This window comes from Squalius cephalus, assembly GCF_949319135.1.
Source record: "Squalius cephalus genome assembly, chromosome: 11".
Lineage (NCBI taxonomy): Eukaryota > Metazoa > Chordata > Actinopteri > Cypriniformes > Leuciscidae > Squalius > Squalius cephalus.
In genome coordinates this window covers 10,693,937-10,715,738 of record NC_137132.1, presented here as the reverse complement: position 1 = coordinate 10,715,738, position 21,802 = coordinate 10,693,937, and the positions used below count along the sequence as shown (strand labels likewise).

Sequence of the window (21,802 nt, the reverse complement as noted above, 5' to 3'; positions counted from 1 at the left end):
TGAATAAACAGAGAGGGAACACTGTGACTCACTCTGCCTGAAGCCAAGGGGAGATGAGGGAAGGAGCCAAAATCCAAGCTCACAAATCTCCCAATCCAAAGGACACAACAGAGGACTTGTTGTAATCATCTGATTTGTGAGTTAAAGGGAAAAGCAAAGTCATGGTCAGTTTCCCATTAAAGTCCGAATCGCATTATAAAAATTTGAGGGTTAAAACATGACTAACCCTGTAGGTTCCCTTCCGAGGCAACTTTTGCAACAAGTTATCTCCTAGGAATAGTTCAAGGCATTTACCTTCACATGGATAACAAAATTCAAGCCTGAGATTCAAACTAGTGATTGCAAAGCTCTCTGGGGCTTTTTGCAAAGCTTAATTACTGGTATAGTGTAGAATAGACAAATGCTTCCTGGAAAAATCTTTTCCCAATGAACCTTTTAAGCTGACCCTGGCCACAGCCCAGAGCATGGAAATCTGATAATTGAATCATCTCACAGTCTGATTGGCTGATACAATCTGTTGTTAGGTCCTAATACAGATCTGAGATAAGGGCAGTCACGAATTGGATGGCCTGTTTCTTGTCCCATTAGTGCAGAAATGGGTTCTGTACTGGACTACAACATTAAGTGCGTCTGATTTTTACATCAAGGGCTTGATTGAGCCCAACCCAAGTAATGGACAATGTTTTGACATATACAACCTTTTTATTTATACTTCCAACCTTCCATGAGTTCACATATCAGTGAATTAGCTATGTTGGAGATCAGTGTGGGATATTTATGTGGAGAACTGCTGTGATAAGAATTGCCGTACGTTACCACAGCATGTTCTGCATACATTGCATTTCTCTGTGGTAACTGTGTGTTACGTAAGAAATATTTCTGACATGCAAGGTGTGATGGACTGCGGGGAAAAAGGTGGCTTTACAGTAAAGGAAAACCCTTCTTACTCAATGAAGAATCTTTGAAGTCTGGGTTTACGGAAAATCATTTTAGCAGACCCCAAAGGTAAACCACATAATGTCCATTGAATTTTCAAATATAAACTGCTCTAGAAAATTTGACATAAACAATACACAAACTCTGAGGGCACACACACTTCTTCAAAACTTTTTAACTTCCGTTTGAGCTGTGCAAAGTGCATACACAGTATCAAGGCACAAGGTACTGGGTGGTGCTTACCTTCTGGTCCACAATTGAACAAGCAATTTGTTTGATGTAGGCCAGGTCTGCAGTCTGAGGTAGAAGCACAGACTCTCTAGTCAGCCCAATCTGTATGATGAAGGAGACACCAGCTGGCGCCGGAGGCCCAGACGGCATTCCAGATGCCCCGCCGGGACCTGGGGCAACCACCATGTCCACTGTAGGGAACCCTGGGGTTTGAGATGTATGGACAGAGACCGGTGTCCCCTGATGCATCACCACTGACCCAGGTGGAGATGGGCCACCCGGGGGGAAGAAGACCTGGGACATGGGTCCCGGAGACATGAAGGGACTAACATTGGCCATGCTGAAGAGTCAAAGACAGTCAAGAGAGAGATAAGACTGGGTAGTGTGAGGCAGCAAACTCACCTACACACACCAGCAGTCACTCACTCATCAACAGTGGCCGTCCCTGCTGTGTGTTCCCGTGTCTCCTAGAGCTTAAAAACAACGGATACCTTTCCAGGAAGTAGCTTTTCTTTCTTCTCGCCCTCTCTTTCACGGTAAGGTCCTCTACACGGCTTTCATTCCAGAGAAGGAGCAGGTGAGCAATGCAGATAAAGTTTAGCTTTCAAAGTAAGTATCCCCTCCTCCTCCTCCTCCTGCTTCCTGTTCTCTCACGACTCCAAAGACACTTTGAAGAGGGACACGTCCAAACTTCAAGGAAACACACTGGTGACATAAAAGAAACTTTAACAAATGAGAAACCAAAACGAATGCCTGTAGCAGTAAGTCCGTCTGCTCAAGATGGCCTCCAAGTACAGCAAACAAGCTGGAGAGAGCTCCTGGTTAGGCTTGCTTTGCAAGTCAGGCTGTGTTTCAGTTTCTTGTCGTGTTGAGCCGTGTCTGCTGTGCCTCAGTGAGAAAACTACTGAGGACACTCCCTCTTCCCCCTGCCTCCACCCCCTACTGTCTGAACCTCACAGAGCCCAGGAGGAAGTGAGCTGACTGACAGATCTTTTGGCCAATCAGCAGGAAAGAGCTGTGAATGAGAAGCTCTATGAGATCATACATATCCACTTCGGTCTCCTCCCAGTCCCACATACACCTTCTTCCCTCCCTCTCAACTTTTACGTCTCTCTCTTTGTGTAACACTTTGGCTTGTTTACTCCCCCACCCTGGAACAACTTTGTCCTCCTCTTTTTGCCTGGGGCCCCACATTAACTTGCACTCTTTTCTCAGTCACTCATTCTCTCTCTCTTTCTCCAGTCCCACACCAAATATCTGATCTGTGTAGCATAAACACACCTAAATATTCCGCCCACGTGTAATCCTGCAGCCGGACTAACTCTACGAGAGGTGGGAGTTCTGCATTTTTTCCCCTTGAATGGATGAGTGTCAGTTCACAGTTAAGAAACAACATTGCATGCATAAAAAAATTAAGTGTTTGCTAGCTTTAACAATAACAATGGTGAAAATAACATTACATTTCAACTTCCTAGAAAAAAGGAAAAATTCTTATTTTTTCAGTTAAAAAAAACAAAACTTTTTTTTTTTTTTTACTAAACTAGACCCATCTTTAAAAAACAGGCTCTCTAATCCTTCAAATTAAAGGGGTACATTCTTGTGGAGGAATTGTTGACATTGTCATGGAATCTGTTATCAAAGAAAACCTATCTATCTACACTACCATTCAAAAGTTTGGGGTCAGTAAGATTTTTAATGTTTTTAAAAGAAGTATCTTCTGCTCACCAAGGCTGCATTTATTTGATTAAAAACAAAAACAGTAATATTGTGAAATATTATTCCAATTTAAAACAGCTGTTTTCTATGTGCATATACAGTAAAGTGTAATTTATTCCTGTGATCAAAGCAGAATTTTGAAGTCACTGAAGACATCTTTACTCCAGTCTTCAGTGTCACATGATCCTTCAGAAATCATTCTAACATGATGATTTGATGCTCAAGAAACATTTATGATTATTATCAATGTTGAAAACAGTTATTTACATTTTTATTTCATGATGCTATGATGCATAGAAAGTTCAAAAGAACAGCATTTATCTGAAATCTAAAGCTTTTGTAACATTAAACACTACCGTTCAAAAGTTTGGGGTCAGTAAGAATTTTAATTTTATTTTTGGGGGAAAGAAATAAAATAAATCAATACTTTTATTCAAGGATGAGTTGTTACATTAAAGACATTTATAATGTTAGAAAATATTCTATTTTAAATAAATGCTGTTCTTTTGAATTTTCTATTCATCAAATAATTTTGAAAAAAAATTGTACACAACTGTTTTCAACATTGATAATAATAATGAATGTTTCTTGAGCATCAAATCATTATATTAGAATGATTTCTGAAGGATCATGTGACACTGAAGACTGGAGTAATGATGCTGAAAATTCAGCTTTGATCACAGGAATAAATTATAGTTTAAAATATATTAAAATAGAAAACAGTCATTTTAAATTGTCATAATATTTCACAATATTACTGTTTTTTTATTGTTTCTTAATCAAACAAATGCAGCCTTGGTGAGCAGAAGATACTTCTTTTAAAAACATTACAAAATCTTACTGACCCCAAACTTTTGAACGGTAGTGTATCTATCTATCTATCTGAATAGCATTTATCTGAAATAGAAAGCTTTTGTAACATTACAAATGTCTTTAGTCACTTTTTATCAATTTAACGCATCCTTGATAAATAAAAGTATGAATTGCTTTACACAGAAAAACAAACTAAAATCTTACTGAGCCCAAACCTTTGAACAGTAGTGTATAATGTTACAAAAGCTTTCTATTTTAGATAAATGCTGTTCTTTTGAACTTTCTATTCATTGTAGAATCCTGAAATAAACCTGTTTTCAACATTGATAATGAAAATAAATGTTTCTTGAGCAGCAAATCGGCATATTAGAATGATTTCTGAAGGAAGCAATGATGTAATGATGCTAAAAATTCAGCTTTGCATCACAGGAATAAATACCTATTAAATACATGACTCTCTGACTATTCTAGACCAGGTGACCTACTGTACATCAGCCCCCAAATATGCTGATCATCAATCCAAAATCTTTTTATCAGTATAACTTTGCATACCCAAAGACACTTTCTCAGACAGTAGAGTTCAGACCAGACAAGAATGAAATCTCTGTACAAAACCATGTTTTTATTTAGTTGTTTTTGGATTTTTTTTTTATGACATACAACACAAGACCTGCAGAGTAAACAAAACAAAAAAAGAAAAAAGAAAGAAAAGTCAACAGGAAAAATGAAAAAGATGTAATTTCATACGAGCTAGAAAGCAGTTCAAAAATATGCATAATAAAACAAAATAAATAAAAGGCTGGTCTTTTTTTTATCCCTTGTAGTTATAGGATATAGTTTGAATACAGCTTAATATGATGTACAAAATATCACACAGTGATAAATTGCTATTAAAAAATAAAAACGCATAACAAAAAGTCCTTTTTACCTTGGCTGTGGACTGAAACTTTTTTTCTTTTCTTTTTTCTCTTAAATTTCCATACAATTTTCAGTTTTTAGGCTTTTACACAATCACAAGCAATTCTTAAGCCTAGCAAAAAAGGTACTACTGTCGTCTTACACCTTATTACTAGTAATCATAATGATAATATGTCTAGTAAAGAAAAGCATATACGTGAGAAAATGGGAAACTTACATTATATATCGGCAGCTTGTCGAACATATAAACATTTTCGGTTTCTTTCCATTTTTTTTTCTTTTTTTACACAGATTCGTCCTCTCTCGGTAAGGAATGTGTTTTGTCATCATAATTTCAAGACTCGTATTGCAACGAAGGGTGCGGAAAAAGGTGTACAAAAGAGACAGCAGGACTCGTCTTAACACCCATGCAACCGGCAGTCTTTGGAAGAGAACTTAACGATGCAGCAATACGTAGATGAACCGAACTGTTTGTGTTATTCTACACGTGTAGTGTAGCATAAAGCTAACTGTTAGTGTGCGGTGCGAAGTTTCTAGGAAAAGAGGTAAGCAGCAAAGGATTATGAGATTCCACTGAACCAAAGTCTGTGGTCATGTGACATTCATTGACTGGGCGAACATCCCAAAATGAAACGGTGGTCTCGTCATTATACAAAGGACACAAGACATAATCTTGTCCATTAATAAAATCACTCCAAGAGGTTTCTACACTTGCTAACTCGCAAATCCAGACCGCTTTCCTTGCCAAAGATCCCCCCATTTTCTGGGTTGAGTAGAATCATTTTAGATGGACGCGGTCTGGTTAAGGACTGACATGGCTCCATTATGCTAAAGCGCTCTTTATGGCCCATCAGTCTTTCTGTCGCTTCTGACTTGCCTTCTGGCCACTCGTCTACGACCACGGAAAACCAGTAAAGGATAAAAATAAACCCTGCAAAACGGAAACTGGCTAATACATGATGTGACCTTTGATCTCCAGAGCTCAAGACCAGGCTCCCTCCAACTAAGGAACCTAAAGATCAGATTCAGATGATTCTTCACCTCACCTTGCATTTTGATTCCTTGCTTAGCCAACAAAAAGCAAGCAGCCCCACTTTTATTTCCATTAAAAGAGCCATGAGCGCTATTTTACGCCTCCTTATCTTGCCTTGACTAAGGGTACAAGACCCGTCAAGTCGACTTTTTTAACGCGTCTACCTTTAAGTTTCACCACTGGACTTTCAACCTCTTGGTAAATCAAGCGTATACTGGGGGCACTCGTTTTCACGCCCGTTCGAGCTTCACTTTGTTCTCCACTTTTCAGGAAAAAAAGAACTTAGGTCGAGATCACAGATGTCGAGAAACTCAAGAATCGTCAATACAGCTGCGAACTTGTAGTTTGTTACAATTTTTTTTTTTTTTATTGGAGACAATCATCAACCGAAGATCTTCAAGCGTGGATATAGAGTTTATCGTCTTAAAAATACCCTGACAAAACCTTAAAAGCCACTTCGGAAAACCAGATGTATTCTGAAATTCCAGACACACTGGCTGCATTTCTGAAATGCCAAAGAACTGTACATGATGACACCGAGGAATGGCAGGGGTCAACCGAGATTTGATACTTTACGACCCTCGTAGTGAACAGGTCCCTGATTCAGAGATCTTAGCACCAAGGTTGTGAAACAAGAGTGCTATGTACAGAGCATCCTGCTTATGTACAGAAATGAGTTACTCATCCAACTGCAGATCTTCCCAAAAAAGTCTTCCGACCGATATCGAACACTACAATAAATACACTACTCAACAGTCACCTGACTATTACGGATAATGCGACCTGATTGGATATGGATGAAAACGGTGATTGCGAAAGGCTTGTGCTGGCACCGTCACACACGCAGATACACACGTGTTTGGTTTTACTTCAAGGTGTACTCGTCATACGAATGAAATGTGTGGAGGAAGTGATTATGAAAGGCTGAAATACTAAGGCTCTTAGCTGTGAGGCTAAAGGTAAAGCTGTGTTGTACTTCGCAGCTGAACCGAACCAAAAAAAAAAAACTCATCTAAAGCAGTCTTTGGAATGAAATGCATCGATCACCTCACGTTACTAGGCGACAGTTACGCGAGGACATTAATTCACAGATTAGCACTAATGCAATTTACATTGAGAAAATGCGCAGGCTTGGGTAATGTCTTGTTTACCGAGAGCCTTCAAATCCTCAACCTAAACCGAGCATGATATTAAAATCCAGGGTGTGTGTGTGTTGTGTTAAGGTGTGTGTTTGCGTGGTCCATCCGTCAACAGATTGGACATTCTTCGCAACACACTGTGCAGATTGTTAGTAGTGTCATCTAAAACTGAAATCAGGACCAGAGCAGCAAACTCATTAGTATTGAAAGCGGTAGAGTTTGTATCACAACATGTGAGGCATAAAAGAATGATGGGTCGTGTGCCTTTTACACAGGCAGTGATGTGTAGAACATTGTTCCCCTCGTTTGAGTGAGTGTGTGAAGTGTGTGTGTGTGTGTGGATATTCGGCGTTTCACTCTTTTGGCCCAGTAGTGAGGGTGGCTCCCCTAAAAAGAGACAAAGCAAAAATTAGCTCATGGCAACAGGATTCAAATTAACAAGTTCCCATGCACACATGACAAGTAACAAGGTGCTGCAAATGATTTTAGCCAATTTGATAACTTGCGACAAACATAAAAACACGGAATTAGAATCAGGGCTTGAAATTGACTTTTTTTGCTCATCAAACACTGTGGCTAAAGGTTTTTCAAAGTTACTGGCCACAATTTTAACATTGATACCATGGTGAATATATAATATATTCATTTTTCAATTGTAGTCTTTTAAAAAGGTATCTGAACTAATAAATTAGTATTAGTCAAGTATAGATTTTTCGATTCATAGATACTGAAATATCTGAAATGCTACCAATACTCATTTCCAGCAGAATAGACACACAACACCAGCTGCGCTTTCTCATCTCTCCGACAGCGAGTTGACACACAAACCCGGCTCACTCACTCACTCACTCGTTTCATTTGCTCCGGATGAATATTGTTGATGTTACAGGGCTTGAATTTGGGCGTGGGATTGTGTGTATTACGCATAATTTGGCTCATTCCTGCAGTGCGTGCCCAAAAGTGCGTGCACACAAAGCCACCTCTCAGTACTAAATTGGGTTATTTTTCACTGCTTATTGCACTTAAACAGTCAAATACACACAAAATAATGTCAAAATGCCGGTCTTGGTGAGTATTCACGTAAACACACTCAGTGATGTTTTAGGTAAATGTAAACAGTTGAGAAAGAAAACACATATGTGTAACTAGGGCTGCACGATATGAGGAAAAGCTGCGATGTGCGATAACATTGTTTAATATTGCGATGACGATATGACTTGCGATAAATATTCAAATGTGTATGTTAGCTATACTGTTCCCATGTCTTAGTGCTTTAATAGGTTCTTTGCGTGATAGGTCAAACGTTTATTACCTGCCTGGTTCAGATTACACGATTTTAGCGCGATCCGTTTGATGTAGGGTGTTGTGGGGATTCGTCAGGAGTCGGGACGCAAGATTCGATCGTTTCATCCAGTATAGTGTGTCATAATGGACGACAACCGACGCCACGTCTGCGATGCTTCACAACATCACGACTAGCGTGTTTAATTTTTTAACGGTCCTCCACGACGGGTTCCGTCAAGAGTGAGTGAGTATGAGCGAGAGTGTGTGTGCGCCAGTGAGCGAGACGAGTGTGTGTGTGTGCGCGAGTGAGTGAGTGAGTGAGGGTCAGTGAGTGTGTGTGTGTGTGTGTGTGTGTGTGTGTGTGTGAGTGAGTGAGCGCAAGTGAGTGAGGGTCAGTGAGTGTGTGTGTGCGTGTGCGTGTGTGCGCGAGTGAATGTGTGCGTGTGACGGCACGCGATGACTGGTCGGAAAGCAACGTGTAGTCTGACATGTTTCTTGTCCACGACACGACAAGATTTTAGGAGTCAAAATCGTGTAATCTGACACCGTGACTATCGTAACAGACACAAAAATCTTGTAATCTGAACCAGGCGTTATTCATCGTGTCAGGCTGTCTGTTGCGATGTGTTCATCGTGCGAGTTCATATCGCGATGAGGATGAAAATTCGATGTATCGTTCAGCCCTATGTGTAACGGTATAATGGATCCGTGCGTCAGGTCTTAAAGGAACACGCCGACTTTTTGGGACTTTAGCTTATTCACCGTATCCCCCAGTTAGATAAGTCAATACCCTTTTCACCTCCGTGCGTGCCGTAACTCTGTCTGACGCACCCACCGCTAGCCTAGCTTAGCACAAAGACTGGAGGTAAATGGCTCCAGCTAGCATACTGCTCCCAATAAGTGACAAAATAACGCCAACATTTTCCTATTTACATGTTGTGATATGTAAAGTCACAGCGTGTACAAATAACAAGGTCACATGAGACACAGCCATCTTCTAACTGTATACATACTGGGAACTATATTCTCAGAAGGCGAAGCACTGCTACTTGGGTGGAGGGATTTGCTCGCAGCACCTGAGAAGCCCCGTGGTGGGGAGCAGAGAGTTCGCTCAGAGTTGGAGTAAATCACTTCACCTTCTGGGTGCGTCAGACAGATATACGGCACGCACGGAGATGAGAAGGGTATGAATGGACTTATCTAATTCTGGGGGCCACAGTGGCTGGTGAGAAAATAAGTTAATGTCAAGCCCTGTGTATAACTATCAAATAAAATGTTTGAAAATATATCATGATATAGATTTTTGCGTATACTGGCCAAATTGCATACAGAACTTATAACTCATAATGCTTATAATGTGCATTTACCAGTGAGAAAAATCAAACAAAGATCTTGGCGAGCGCGTCGGCCCCAGCGCTGGCGATGAAGGGCTGCGACGGGTGGAAGGCCACGTCATGAATGGCCTCATCGTGTTTTTTCCTGTGCGCTGTGATCTCCTGCACACACGTGCGATTGTCCAGCATCCACAAGCGCACCGAGCAGTCATGACCTGAGAGAAACAAATAACACAAGATAAAGATTGCAGAGATGACACTTTGTTGGCAACTTTCACATTTCCGTGAGAATGGTCTGTTGACGTGGATGTGTTCGGAAGGCTTCAATTGGCTTGTTGTTTTGTTCTCTGACGTCACACACTGCATGTCCGTGTACTTTTACTTACTGCCGGAGATGAGGTAAGTGCCTTTAGGGTCTGTGGTAAGACAGGTTACAGCATCCAGGTGAGCCACCATGGAATGAATCACTTTCCCTGAAGCCACAACGAGAGGAAAGAGGAAAAAGATTAGGTCATGCAGGACATTTTTAATACTCTGATATTCCAAATTCTCAACCAGTGGGATAAGATTATGTTTCTAATTCATCCTTTTTAAAGGGATAGTTCACCCAAAAATGAACATTCTGTCATCATTTACTCACCCTCAAGTTGTTCCAAGAGTTTCTTTCTTCTGCTGAACTCAAAAGAAGGTATTTTGAAGAATGTCGGTAACCAAAGATGGACCCCATTGACTTCCATAGTAATTTTTGGTTACACTATTTTTTAAAGTGTCTTTGTTACACTGTAATTATACATTTAAGTAATATTAAGTAATTACATGTACTTTCTATAGGGTTAGGATTACGGTTTGGTTTAGTTGCATGTAATTATGCATCATTTATAGTTATTACTAAAAGTAACTACATGTAACATATGTAACAATGACACTGTAAAATAAAGTGTTGCCTCATTTTTTTTTCCATACTATGGAAGTCAATGGGGTCCTTCAACTGTTTGGTTACCCATATTCTTCAAAATATCAGAAGAAGAAGAAAAATTCATACAGGTTTGGTACAACTCGAGGGTGAGTAAATGATGACGGAACTTTCACTATCCCTTTAAGCAAGGTTTCCCAGAATGGGATTCATGAGGGAACTGCAAGGGGTTGATGAAAAAGCTAAAAATTAATTAAATTATTACACATTTTAACACTTACTTGCATTAAACAACATTGGAGGACCGTGAACATGGAAATGGCTTGTTAAATGATTACAATCTTAACTTATTTAATTATATTTCAAAAGGGGTTGGCTAGCAAACAGAAAAAAGTTTGGGAATCCCTTCTTTAAAGTATTCCTGCAAAAACAAGCAGCTAAAAAAACAAGAAATCTATATAAAACTTACTTGATGACTTGATTAACCATCCTGACTTCTCAACAAATTTCACATTTTACCTTTAAGACCATTTCCACTGTTGACACATATCCACAAAAATCAATAAAAATGTCCTAATGTGGCGGAAAATAAAGCCACAGGTAGTGCACCGCTGGGTTCACTTTCCAGCTGTCGTTTCTTCACGGGGTACTCTTTCACACCAAGAATGTTATTCGCTTTTCTTCAACTGCTCTTGCTATATAAACTGGTGATTAAAGGTTGGTGTCTGGCTTCGATTCGATTGAGGGATTTTTTACACCGGAGGTTATTTTTTAACTGCTTTGAGAGGTCTATTATGACTGAACCATAGGAGAGTCAAATGGCTTTGCTGATGTATTTACAGTTCCCACAGTGCACAGCTGGAAAATAAGCAGTGAGTGTTATTATGGGCCTGAACGTTGCCACAAGCTCACGACACACACCTGTCTTGTTGTCCAGGTAGCGGATGGTACGATTCTCATGGGCTGTAATGGAAACCGGTTGGGACGGATGGCTGACCACGCGGTTAATCAGCTCGCTGCCTGCAGGGGGCGGTAAAGAAAAACACAACATTTTATATTTGTACAACAGGCTTCGAGTCAACATGAAATTGCTTTCATAACCCATTTTACTTATATAACTTGATGCATGCAACTATGATTTTCAATGTAGTTCAAGAATTTTATCATCAATTACTTAGAAATAACGAAATAATTAATATTGTAAGTAATTCTTACTAAAATGTTTGCAATTTATTCATTATTTTTTTTTCATATTTTTTTTTTTAAATATATAATAATAATAATAATAATAATAATAATATATATGTTATATAATAATATTAATATAACAATATACGGTAACACTGACATTACATAAAAATAAACTAACGCAGCTTCTAAAGAATTTATGTAATCTTAGTTAATATTAGTTTCAAGATTTACAAATATATTTTTAAAATCAAAATCTATTAATATTATTTGATAGACCTGAGCTTACATGAACTAACAATTAATATTTAAATTTAATTTATTAACTGAAATTGACGAAAAAAAAAAGATTTATTTTTAAAAACAAGTGTATCGTTCACTGTTAGTTAATGCATTAACTAACGTAAAATAATGGAACCTTTTCGTACAGTGTTACCCAATACATAATAAATAAATGCATTATAATTTATAATATTTAATAATCATTTACGATAATTATTCTATATATAATTAATACAATTTTAAAAGGTTGTCAAAATTGCTATTAAATAAATAAATAAGAATATTACAAACATCAGGGAATTCTATTAATTTGCATGACCTTTTCCAAAACCTGTCCAAAATGGCAGTCTAGTAAAGTATTTCAGTAACCATTTCATTTTATATAAAAATAAAACCTTTGTACGCTGGTAAGCATAGATTGTAAAAGTAGTGACTTTTTGCTAGATGTCAATTCCTGTATGACGCAGAGCATACCATCCTTAGTCTGGGTCTCCAGGACCATGATGCTTTGCTCTGTGTTGAGGTCATAAAGCAGAGTTTCGCCCCCATCGAAAGACACAACAACCTGGGACGGGTCGGTGTTTACAAAGGCAACCGAGGTGGGAGTGCCGTGTTCTGAAAGACGGAGAGGGAATGAGTGAGAGGGACATACAGAAAAGAAAAGCAATCCAAACACACAAGGTCTCCTCCTCACCTTTCTCCTTGTTGAAAACAGACACACACGGTGAGGAATTATGGGGGTCCCAAATCCGCACAGTCCCATCCGCTGAGCAGGAAGCCAAACGCTTCAGACTGGAGGAGTAAGCCAAACCCCACACCGCGTCCTCATGCCCCGACAACACACTGCTCTCCACACCTGGATCTGAAAGCATTTACACACCACAATGTGTTGGCAAATTTATATATAGTCAGTGCCCTCTAGTGGACTCTTTATAAACGCAACCGTTTTTGAGTGACACTGTGGAACTTGCAAGTGCAGTATTAGGTAGACTTGCCATAGTTGTCGTAAGGATCCACATTAAGGTCTGGAATCTTCCAGCCTCGCACAGTGCCGTCCAGACCGCCGCTGTAGCATGATTCTCCCTCCTCACCCATAGCCAGAGAAAGAACAGCACCACTGAAATCACACACATGAAACATTAAAAAGCTAGAATAAAAAAGTTCTGTGGCTGTACCACAATAAAGTGCTCAGATTGTTAAACCATGGTACTCTGATATATAGAGTGGTGCTGATTGATTTCCATATTCATTTACATTGTTATCTAAGGTACTTCAAAGACCACTTGGTTTTATAACAGAGCTTTATACTCATAATTTAGCCTTCAAAGGTTAGTTATACATAGTTCACCCAAAAATTTAAATTCTGTCATTTACTCACCCTTAAGTTGTTCCAAAGTAAAACTTTTGTTCATCTTCGAAACACAAATTAAGGTATTTTAATGAAATCTTTCTCTCCCTCCATTGACAGCTACGCAACTACCACTTTCACGCTTAAAAAAGTTCATAAAGAGATTGTAAAACTAATCTATATAAATTTAGCAGTTTAGTCTAAATATTCTGAATAGACAAAATCGCTTTATATGATGAACAGATTGAATTTAGGCTTTTATTCACATAAACATTCATCAACTCACACATCAGTTGTGGTAAACGGAAGCTCAAGCATGTTCACTTGACGTGCGAGAACCAATGAGGTTCATTCTCGTGTTACGCAGCACGTTTGGGCAAGTACGATTGAACTTAAGTCTGCTGATCAATGTTTAAATGTGAATAAAAGCCTAAATTCAATCTGTTTACCATATAAAGCGATTGAGACTCTTCAGAAAATGATTAGTTTAACGTACATATGGATTATCTTTACGATCTCTTTATAAGCTTTTTGAAGCATCAAAGAGGTAGTTGCGTAGCTGTCAATGGAGGGACAGAAAGCTCTCAAATTTCATTTAAAATTATCTTCATTTGTGTTCCGAAGATGAATGAAAGTCTTACGAGTTTGGAAAGACGTGAGGGTGAGTAATTAATGACAGAATTTTCATTTTTGGGTGACCTAGCCCTTTAAGCACTTGGCAGAGTATGTTAGTCACAGGGCAAGCCATTTAATTTTTAGGTGGACTTTTTCCAGATTAGTCTAATTATAAACCTGTCTCACTCACCTGTGCGCTCTGAATGTATAAATGGGCTCAACGTCCAGCGCTGCATTTCTGTGAAAGCAAAAAATTAAAGGCTTCCAAATTAGCACACAGCGACAGCGCTAAAAGAAGCATTTATGGATCAACATTTCTAAATATACTTCTAGAGACACCTACACTAACACAATTATAGTGACATACTTAACATAAGAGGGCAGTGAAATAAGGATCTTTTGTGTGGTGCGTCTTGTTTTGATGCAGGGTTAGGACGTGGTTCTTACTTTTTGGAGTGCATTGCCTTGTTGAGGTTCCACAGCTTGAGTGTCCCATCCTCAGAGGCGGACAGCAGCACGGCCTGGCTGGGGTGAAAGGTCAACGCTCGGATGGCGTCGAAGTGGCTTCGTAGTGTGAAGCGAGGGTTCCATGTTTTTTTGAACTCTTCTCGACTTTCCTGCAACTAAAATGAGATATAAAATACTTAAATAAGTAATTCATACACACAAAAGAAAACTAAAATACTGCCAATTTTACAGTAAATACCTTATTTAGGTATTCATTTCAAAGGGCACTACTACTACACCAAAAATAGTAGTACTTTAAATTAATATACTTAAGTGAGTAGTAGTACTTAAGGAAATAATACTTTAAAAGAATATACTTAAGTGAGAACTGAATCGGAGGTTTTCTGACACTTAATTGTAATCAAAAGAAAATGTATTATAGTTTAAATTTATATTAAATGCAATAATCTGAACTTTAGAGTGCGTTTTTGACCCACTTAAGTACATTTTTAACATGCAGCACACACTTTAATGCTTAAAAACACTTGTGTGGGGAGGAGACATGACTTATAACACTAACGTCAATGGTGAGGTCATTGTCGTTGGCAACAGTAAGGTCAGCCAGCTCTCCGAGGTTCATATCTCCTCCTCCAACCGCATCCAGAATGAAGACATCAGATGAGAAGCCAAGAGCGCCCCCTTGAGCACAGGCACACACACAACAATTAACATGCTGAAATTCCAATATTAAAAAATGTAGTTGTTTATAGCAACACTGAATATGGCTGTGATTATAATGCATTTTTAATTTGCCAGTTATATTATGCCAGTATTATAATGTTGTCTCTAGACACTAAAACACATTTTTATTTGAAAAAATGGTGACAGAGTTAGAAACTCCAAATCATTAACACAAGCATTTCTGTTTTAAATCTTTTGAACTGTCCATTTCAATGACTAGAGATTGAAATAAAAAGATTGTGCGATAATTATGCAAAATCATTTAAGGTCTCACTGTGCATTCTTCATTTTTATTTTTAAAGAAAATACAAATAAATAAATGACTAATTACTGTTATACATATAAAATTAAAATGGGTAAATTACATAATATAATGTAACAATATAATACAACACAACATAATATAAAATAATATGCAAAATAATATATAATATAATATAATGCAATACAATCTGGAAAAATGCCTCAGTTTTTAACCATAATTTTTTTGACTTCATGCATTAAATATAAAAATAAAAAATTTGCAACAATGATAGTCTGTTTGAATAAAGATTACGTGGATAAAATACATTTTTTTTTTTTTAAATCAAAATCCAAGATGATTTGACATTTTAAAGAAAGAATATTAACTTATAAGAACTGCTATACTGATAAAGAAAACATGATTGAATAATATCACTAAGATTGTATATAATAATATAAAATAATATAATAATCTTTACTTAAATTAATGTATTTCATATTTTTAATATTGGCAACCATGAATGTTTGGTTGAGTAATGAAAATTAAATAATTCAAATGAATGAATAAATAAATTGATGAATTGATTGAGTAATTCAATAGTTTAACTTTTTTTTAGCTTTTTTTTATTTCCAAAGGTGATCGGTTTGGGATTGAGAGAGCCGGGTGGCTTTTCTTACCCTCACTGGAGCGTGCCTGTCCCGGGATAGAAGGAGGTGGAGTGGGTTTGGGAGGAAAATCTGACATAATGCCTTGCAATTTGTTCCGGCGGTTCTCTGAACCTGGGCAGAGGAAGTGAGAGGAGTAAACAAACCAGACGACAGCAGAAAAACAAAATCAACCATTCATCCTGTGGTATGATGACATGTTTGGAAGAAGTGAAGGGAATATCAAGGGAAACAAACAAGCGTGCAGTGAAGTGAAACGTGAAAACAAAATGGTGGCCCCGTCAACAGATTTTATCACCAGGAAGTTACAAACAAAAGCAAATTAAAAGAAAACAATGAGCGGTCACAGCATGACGATAAAGGGAAACCCTCACATCCACTATCAAAAATACAATGCAGGAATGAGGAGTTGTCTAGTAGTACATGTCCCAATTTCCCCAAAAAATGAACATATGAGCCTCTATACCTAATTCACGACCGTCTCCAGATATGCGAGATTCTCCCGCACCTTCCCCTTCCTCTCCTGAGGCCAAGAAATCAAACTCTCCCAGGGCGTCCTCAGAATCATCTTCATCATCCTCGTCCTCAGGGTCAAGATCTGTGGTCATGGGCTCTCCGCCCATCTACATGCGTACAGACCAAACGCTATTAGCAACAAAACAGGATCTGTGCGTGTGAGCCTTATCTTCAAGTAAACACTCTGACCTTGCTCCTGGATTTCTTGTTTTTGCGTCCATCAATGCAGTCTGTAGTCATGCCCTGGAAGTCTTCTTCTTCATCACTGTCATCCTCATCGTCGTCCTCACAGCCACGAAGGAAAGGAATTTTATCCAGGACAGAGCTGTCCATCCGTTCTTTAGAACTCTCTTTCCCAGCACGCCTGTAAGAGAGAAATTTGATTGCCGAACATGATTGCAGAAACTAGTTTCAAAACTGGCTTCCCAAACACCGTACCATATTAGAAACACCCCTCTCAAGTGTCTTGTGGCTTATCACTTGTATATAAAGCCAGCAACGGCAATATACAATGCTCAGTTATATTTATTATGGACAGGTAACAAGACACGTACAGCATTATCCTAACAATATCCTGCCAAGCAACACAAGACAAAGTGCAGTTAAAGGTGTGTTTATAGCAACACTGAGAACATGTATGAAATCTGATCAAATAAAACAAATAACATTACAAAAAATTGGTTAAAATAAATAAATAAACACAAAAAATAGAAAAAAATAAATAAAAATCTCACTTATTGCATAAATGAATAGATTTTTTTCTACTTATCAAATGTATTTGAGTTTAAAGGGATCATGGCATAAGAAATCAAATTTGCATTGATCTTTAGACATTAGAGGTTCTGCAAGTTTCAAAACATCCTCCTGAATATAAACATAAGCATTTATTTAATGAAGCTCCAAAAATGGCTTGTTTGGATACTGCGGGATCTGTTACTTCACACGGGCAAATACATTTGCATATGCCTGCCTCCAGAGCAAGGCATCGACGAATAGTTATACATCATCGCAAATAGGCTCCGCCCACTGGCTTTCAGTCGCTTAACGTCTTGACACTTGCTTACACTGGATGTGAGCGTTGCTTCAAAAGCAAATTGCCGCTGTCTACACTGATACAGTACAGACACGCATTCAATTTCTGACATGCTTCACGCACTTGAGTCTGTCGACAACAGGACAAATGGAAGAGTGAAAGAGCGTCCAGTTTAAACAGCTCGTTTATGTCTCTGTCCACCTTCAGAATACAAGCGTTGGAAACAAGTGAATGGTATTTTAATGGCATCTTAATGGCATCCCGGGTCGCGTTGAAGGATTAAAAGTTTGTTCGGAGCATTTGGTTTTGAAAACGAGGAACAGTCTAATGGACAGTTCGCAAAGAAACTTTTGTTGAAAGATGAAGCAGCCGACTGATCTTACAGCAGCTGCATCACAAACTGTAAGTAAATGATTTCATAATGCGTTTTAAATGTTGTTTGTAAATGGCTAATGTTTTCATAACACTTGTAATAGCTAGTGGGCGTTAATACTGTTTCCTATGCAATGACGTTAGATCGCAGAATGTGTGATTTCAGTGAGCACTATGTAACAAGACAAAGTATTTTAACATCAGAAAAAATAATCCTAAGAGTCTCCTAAAAGTTTCCTCAATTCTTAAGGACTACTTCATCTGTACACAAACACTTACTGGACCTTATTTTTACACTGACTTAAATTTGAGATGTGAAAATGCATGTTGTTCTAACCGTTTGATCTGCTCTTCTATCTGGCGCACTAGTAGTGATTCTCCTCCTCCGTGAGGTTCTGGTTCTGCAGGCGGTTCATTGGGAGGAGGTCCGTTCGCCTCTGGACTATTGCGGCCCAACAGGGAACGAACCCGTTTGGAGCGCATGTCCAAGATGGTGTCGGAGTATCCCACCTCCTCCAGGTACCTGCTCATTAACACACAAAAACACCACATGCACAGCGTCAGCAAAACATTTTGACAAATACATTTGAGAATTAATGCAAACAAAACACACTGACTTGCGCAATAACTGCCGGCCCTCCTTCCAAGGCATCTGATTGGTTGGCTCAGAGTCTGAATCTGCAGGCCCATTGGGTACTGTGAGAAACAGAATGATGTCACTCAACACAAAGAAAACATAACCAACAGCATACAGTATTTATTCTAATGAATTGGGTATGATTAATATGTTTTGGAATATATGAATTTGACCATGTTTCATAGCATGTGTATGTGTTTGATAGGTTTGTTTCTAGGTTGTTACTTGGTTCAGCTTCGGTCTCTGGCTTCTTCTCTCCAGGGCTCTGATCAGTGCCACTTTTCAGCTTCTGATGTTTGGACCTGGGATCAAAATAATGAGAATATAAATGAATAACATCATACAAACTCATGGAAACATCGTCAGATCTCGCAATGAGATCGGTGTAGCGTCGTCTTCTCAAACAATTAAACATAACAAAAAAAAAAACAAGAAAACAATACAACAAAAACACAATAGAACGTAAAACAAAATAAAAACAAAAAAACAGAAAACAAAACATAACAAAAAGAATTAAACAAAACATAAAAAGAATTAAACAAAAATGAGAGAAAAAAATTAACAAAACAAAAACAATAGAACAAAACAAAAACAGAACAAAAAAACTAAACAAAAAAAGAATAAAACAAAACATATTTGAACAAAAACAGAACCAAAAACATAAGAACTAAACAAAAACACAATAAAACATAACAAAAAACAGAATGAAAAAAAAACAGAACAGAACAAAACAGAAAACAAAACAAAATATAAAAAGACAAAAAAAATTTAACAAACTGAACAGAACAAAAAAGAATACATGAACAAAAAACAGAACAGAACAAAAACACAACAAAACATAACAAGAACAAAATACATTAAAAAAAAAAAAAAAAAAAAAAAACCTAAACAAAACAAAATCCAAAACAAGAACAACACAAAAACACAAGAGCATAACATTAAAAAAAAACACACAACAGAACATAACACAAAAGAAGAGTGGTTTCACATTATACCGGGAGCTGAAGAAGCTTGTCTCTGTGTGTGTGTGTGTGTGTGCGTGTGCGTGTGCGTGTGTGTGTGTGTGTGTGTGTGTGTGGGCTCACCTCTCCTGTTTCAGAGCGTATTCCAGCATCTTGATTCGCCTCACCAGATCCTGCTTCATGTTCTCCTGACCTTTCCTCTCACCCTGCAGAAACGCCACCTGAGCCTGAGACAGCACAGGAAGACAGACAGAGAGACAGAGAGAAAGACAAAGATATAAATATGGTACATATTCAAACCAGATACATCTGAGAGAAAATGAAAGGTTATATACTAAAGCACCGTGATTGCACCACCACCACCAATGACATTCTGAGGGCAACGGTTAACTAAAGGCCTGCAATTCCACAAGCTTTATTTTAGATGGCTCCTGACCGAGCACCGACCAGAGTCATGAAAGACAAATATGTTGACGGAAAAGAGACTATAAAACCCAAAACCATTCATTTCCCAGTCAGCTGTGGTTTAGAAGAGAGAGAACGAGGCCTTAATCGCCCCCTAGAGTCCACCGTAAAACCCACATCAATTAGAGATGCCAACTTACAAACAAAGTCAGCTGTGTTCAGGCCAGAGAATTTCGGGGGGGTTTTTGTAAATGGAGCATCCTTTAACCAGTTTTGCATGCGTCTCTATTACAAATGACAAGACGTGCTAGTTACGGCCCAGTGAATCTATGCTTTCAGGTAAATACATACATGTCTAATAGTGATTTGTGTTGGTCAGCAGCACACAGTCATATTCTTGTGTTCAGTCACACACCCCCACACCATCAGTGGACCTCACACAACAGAACCGTATAGGCGTTGGACTCAACCACATACTCAATTATTTAATAATAATACCTTTAAAAGGTTATTTCACCCAAAAATGAAAAGTCTGTCATTAATTACTCACTCTCAAGTTCTTCCAAACCTATAAGTCTTTCGTTTATCTTCAGGACACAAATTAAGAACTTTTTTGATGAAATCTGAGAGCTTTCTGTCCCTCCATTGACAGGCTACGCAATTACCACTTTCAAGCCCCAGAAAGGTAGTAAAGACATCATTAAACTAATCCATGTGTCTCTAGTGGTTTAACCTCAATTTTATGAAGCGAGTGCTTTGTTTGAAAAAAATTAAATAAATAAATGTACTTTATTTACAAAATTTGAATCTCCCATGAGCATTGTCTTTATTACCTTTCTGGGGCTTGAAGTGGTAGTTTCTCAGCTGTAAATATGGAGGGAGAGAAAGCTCTCAGATTTAATTAAAAATATCTTCATTTGTGTTCTGAAGATGAACAGAAGTCTTATGGGTTTGGAACAACATGAAGGTGAGTAATTAATGACACAATTTTCATGTTTATTTATGAATTAATAATTATAAAAAAAATATAAATAACTATATTTATCATTGTTAAAATCATACTGATAATGTACATTTTATAAATTTGAGTATCTGATGATTAAAAATGACATATTATAATATACAGTATATTATTATATATTATAATATAAATATTTATTATATTATAAATACCACTACTAAAATTATTAAAATAATAATAATAATACTTTATATTATTTATAGATTAATAACTATAATAACTATAACTAACTATAAAAAACTATATATATAGCTGTTACTATTGTTGTTGCTAATGTAAAAAATTATAAATAAATCTGTTGATTTAAATAAAAATATGATTAATAACTATTTAATGAATACCACCATTACCCATAATAAAACAACATATTAAACTACTACAACATTAATACTTACTATTATTTATAGATCTAAGATTAATAAATATAGAACCAATATAAATAGCTATTATTACTGTTGTTGTTAAAATCATATTTTTATAGTAAAGAATTATAAATGAATCTGAATATGTTGATTTAAATAAAAATATTTATTTTATTAGGCTATATAATGAATCCCACCACTATATTTATAATTATTATTATTTATTTATAACAAAATTGAATTTATAAAAGTATCTTTTTTATACTGCGAGAAATCTGTTTAGCAAGCAAGCAAGCCTATCTTGACTTGTGTTTAAGCTCAATGTGGAAAAACTACAAAATGCTTTACTCCTAAAATCATGTTTTTTTTGCCCAAAACAGGGACACTTCCAGTCTGATCTCTATTAAGAACTTCTTTTAATATCTTTATGTAGGCCGTGTCAAGCCATATATAACATTTGTTCAAAATCACTCCCTGTCTCCAAGGCTGACTTGCAGGAAAAGTAAAGCATGACAAGTTGGCACAGGTCTTCATGGAGACCGACTCGCTGCAGTTGCCATGGAGTGGGCAGGAAACCTGTTATGGCAGGTCTTTGGAGCACTTTGACATTTTCACAAAGGCAAGTAATTGCCCATGTTTTCGGCCTT

General features: G+C 37.5%; 2 protein-coding genes across 2 annotated transcripts in view; both read right to left on the bottom strand.

Moving 5' to 3' along the window:
• prkd2 (protein kinase D2) overlaps positions 1 to 2,061 on the bottom strand; it is a 40,970-nt gene extending 38,909 nt beyond the window's left edge. Inside the window, exon 1 of the mRNA XM_079885074.1 lies at positions 1,180 to 2,061. Coding sequence (XP_079741200.1) covers positions 1,180 to 1,506 — 327 coding nt within the window. The 5' untranslated portion in view covers positions 1,507 to 2,061. The remainder of the gene's footprint in view (positions 1 to 1,179) is intronic.
• A 2,242-nt stretch (positions 2,062 to 4,303) lies between these two features.
• strn4 (striatin, calmodulin binding protein 4) overlaps positions 4,304 to 21,802 on the bottom strand; it is a 25,433-nt gene continuing 7,934 nt past the window's right edge. Inside the window, exons 2-18 of the mRNA XM_079885393.1 lie at positions 19,491 to 19,594; positions 18,631 to 18,707; positions 18,386 to 18,464; positions 18,106 to 18,291; positions 16,553 to 16,727; positions 16,314 to 16,470; positions 15,860 to 15,961; positions 14,778 to 14,896; positions 14,198 to 14,373; positions 13,941 to 13,988; positions 12,783 to 12,904; positions 12,482 to 12,649; positions 12,262 to 12,402; positions 11,239 to 11,337; positions 9,791 to 9,877; positions 9,438 to 9,619; positions 4,304 to 7,173 (exon numbers count right to left, since the gene is read on the bottom strand). Of these exons, the coding sequence (XP_079741519.1) occupies positions 9,450 to 9,619; positions 9,791 to 9,877; positions 11,239 to 11,337; positions 12,262 to 12,402; positions 12,482 to 12,649; positions 12,783 to 12,904; positions 13,941 to 13,988; positions 14,198 to 14,373; positions 14,778 to 14,896; positions 15,860 to 15,961; positions 16,314 to 16,470; positions 16,553 to 16,727; positions 18,106 to 18,291; positions 18,386 to 18,464; positions 18,631 to 18,707; positions 19,491 to 19,594 (2,010 nt within the window). The 3' untranslated portion in view covers positions 4,304 to 7,173; positions 9,438 to 9,449. The remainder of the gene's footprint in view (positions 7,174 to 9,437; positions 9,620 to 9,790; positions 9,878 to 11,238; positions 11,338 to 12,261; positions 12,403 to 12,481; positions 12,650 to 12,782; positions 12,905 to 13,940; positions 13,989 to 14,197; positions 14,374 to 14,777; positions 14,897 to 15,859; positions 15,962 to 16,313; positions 16,471 to 16,552; positions 16,728 to 18,105; positions 18,292 to 18,385; positions 18,465 to 18,630; positions 18,708 to 19,490; positions 19,595 to 21,802) is intronic.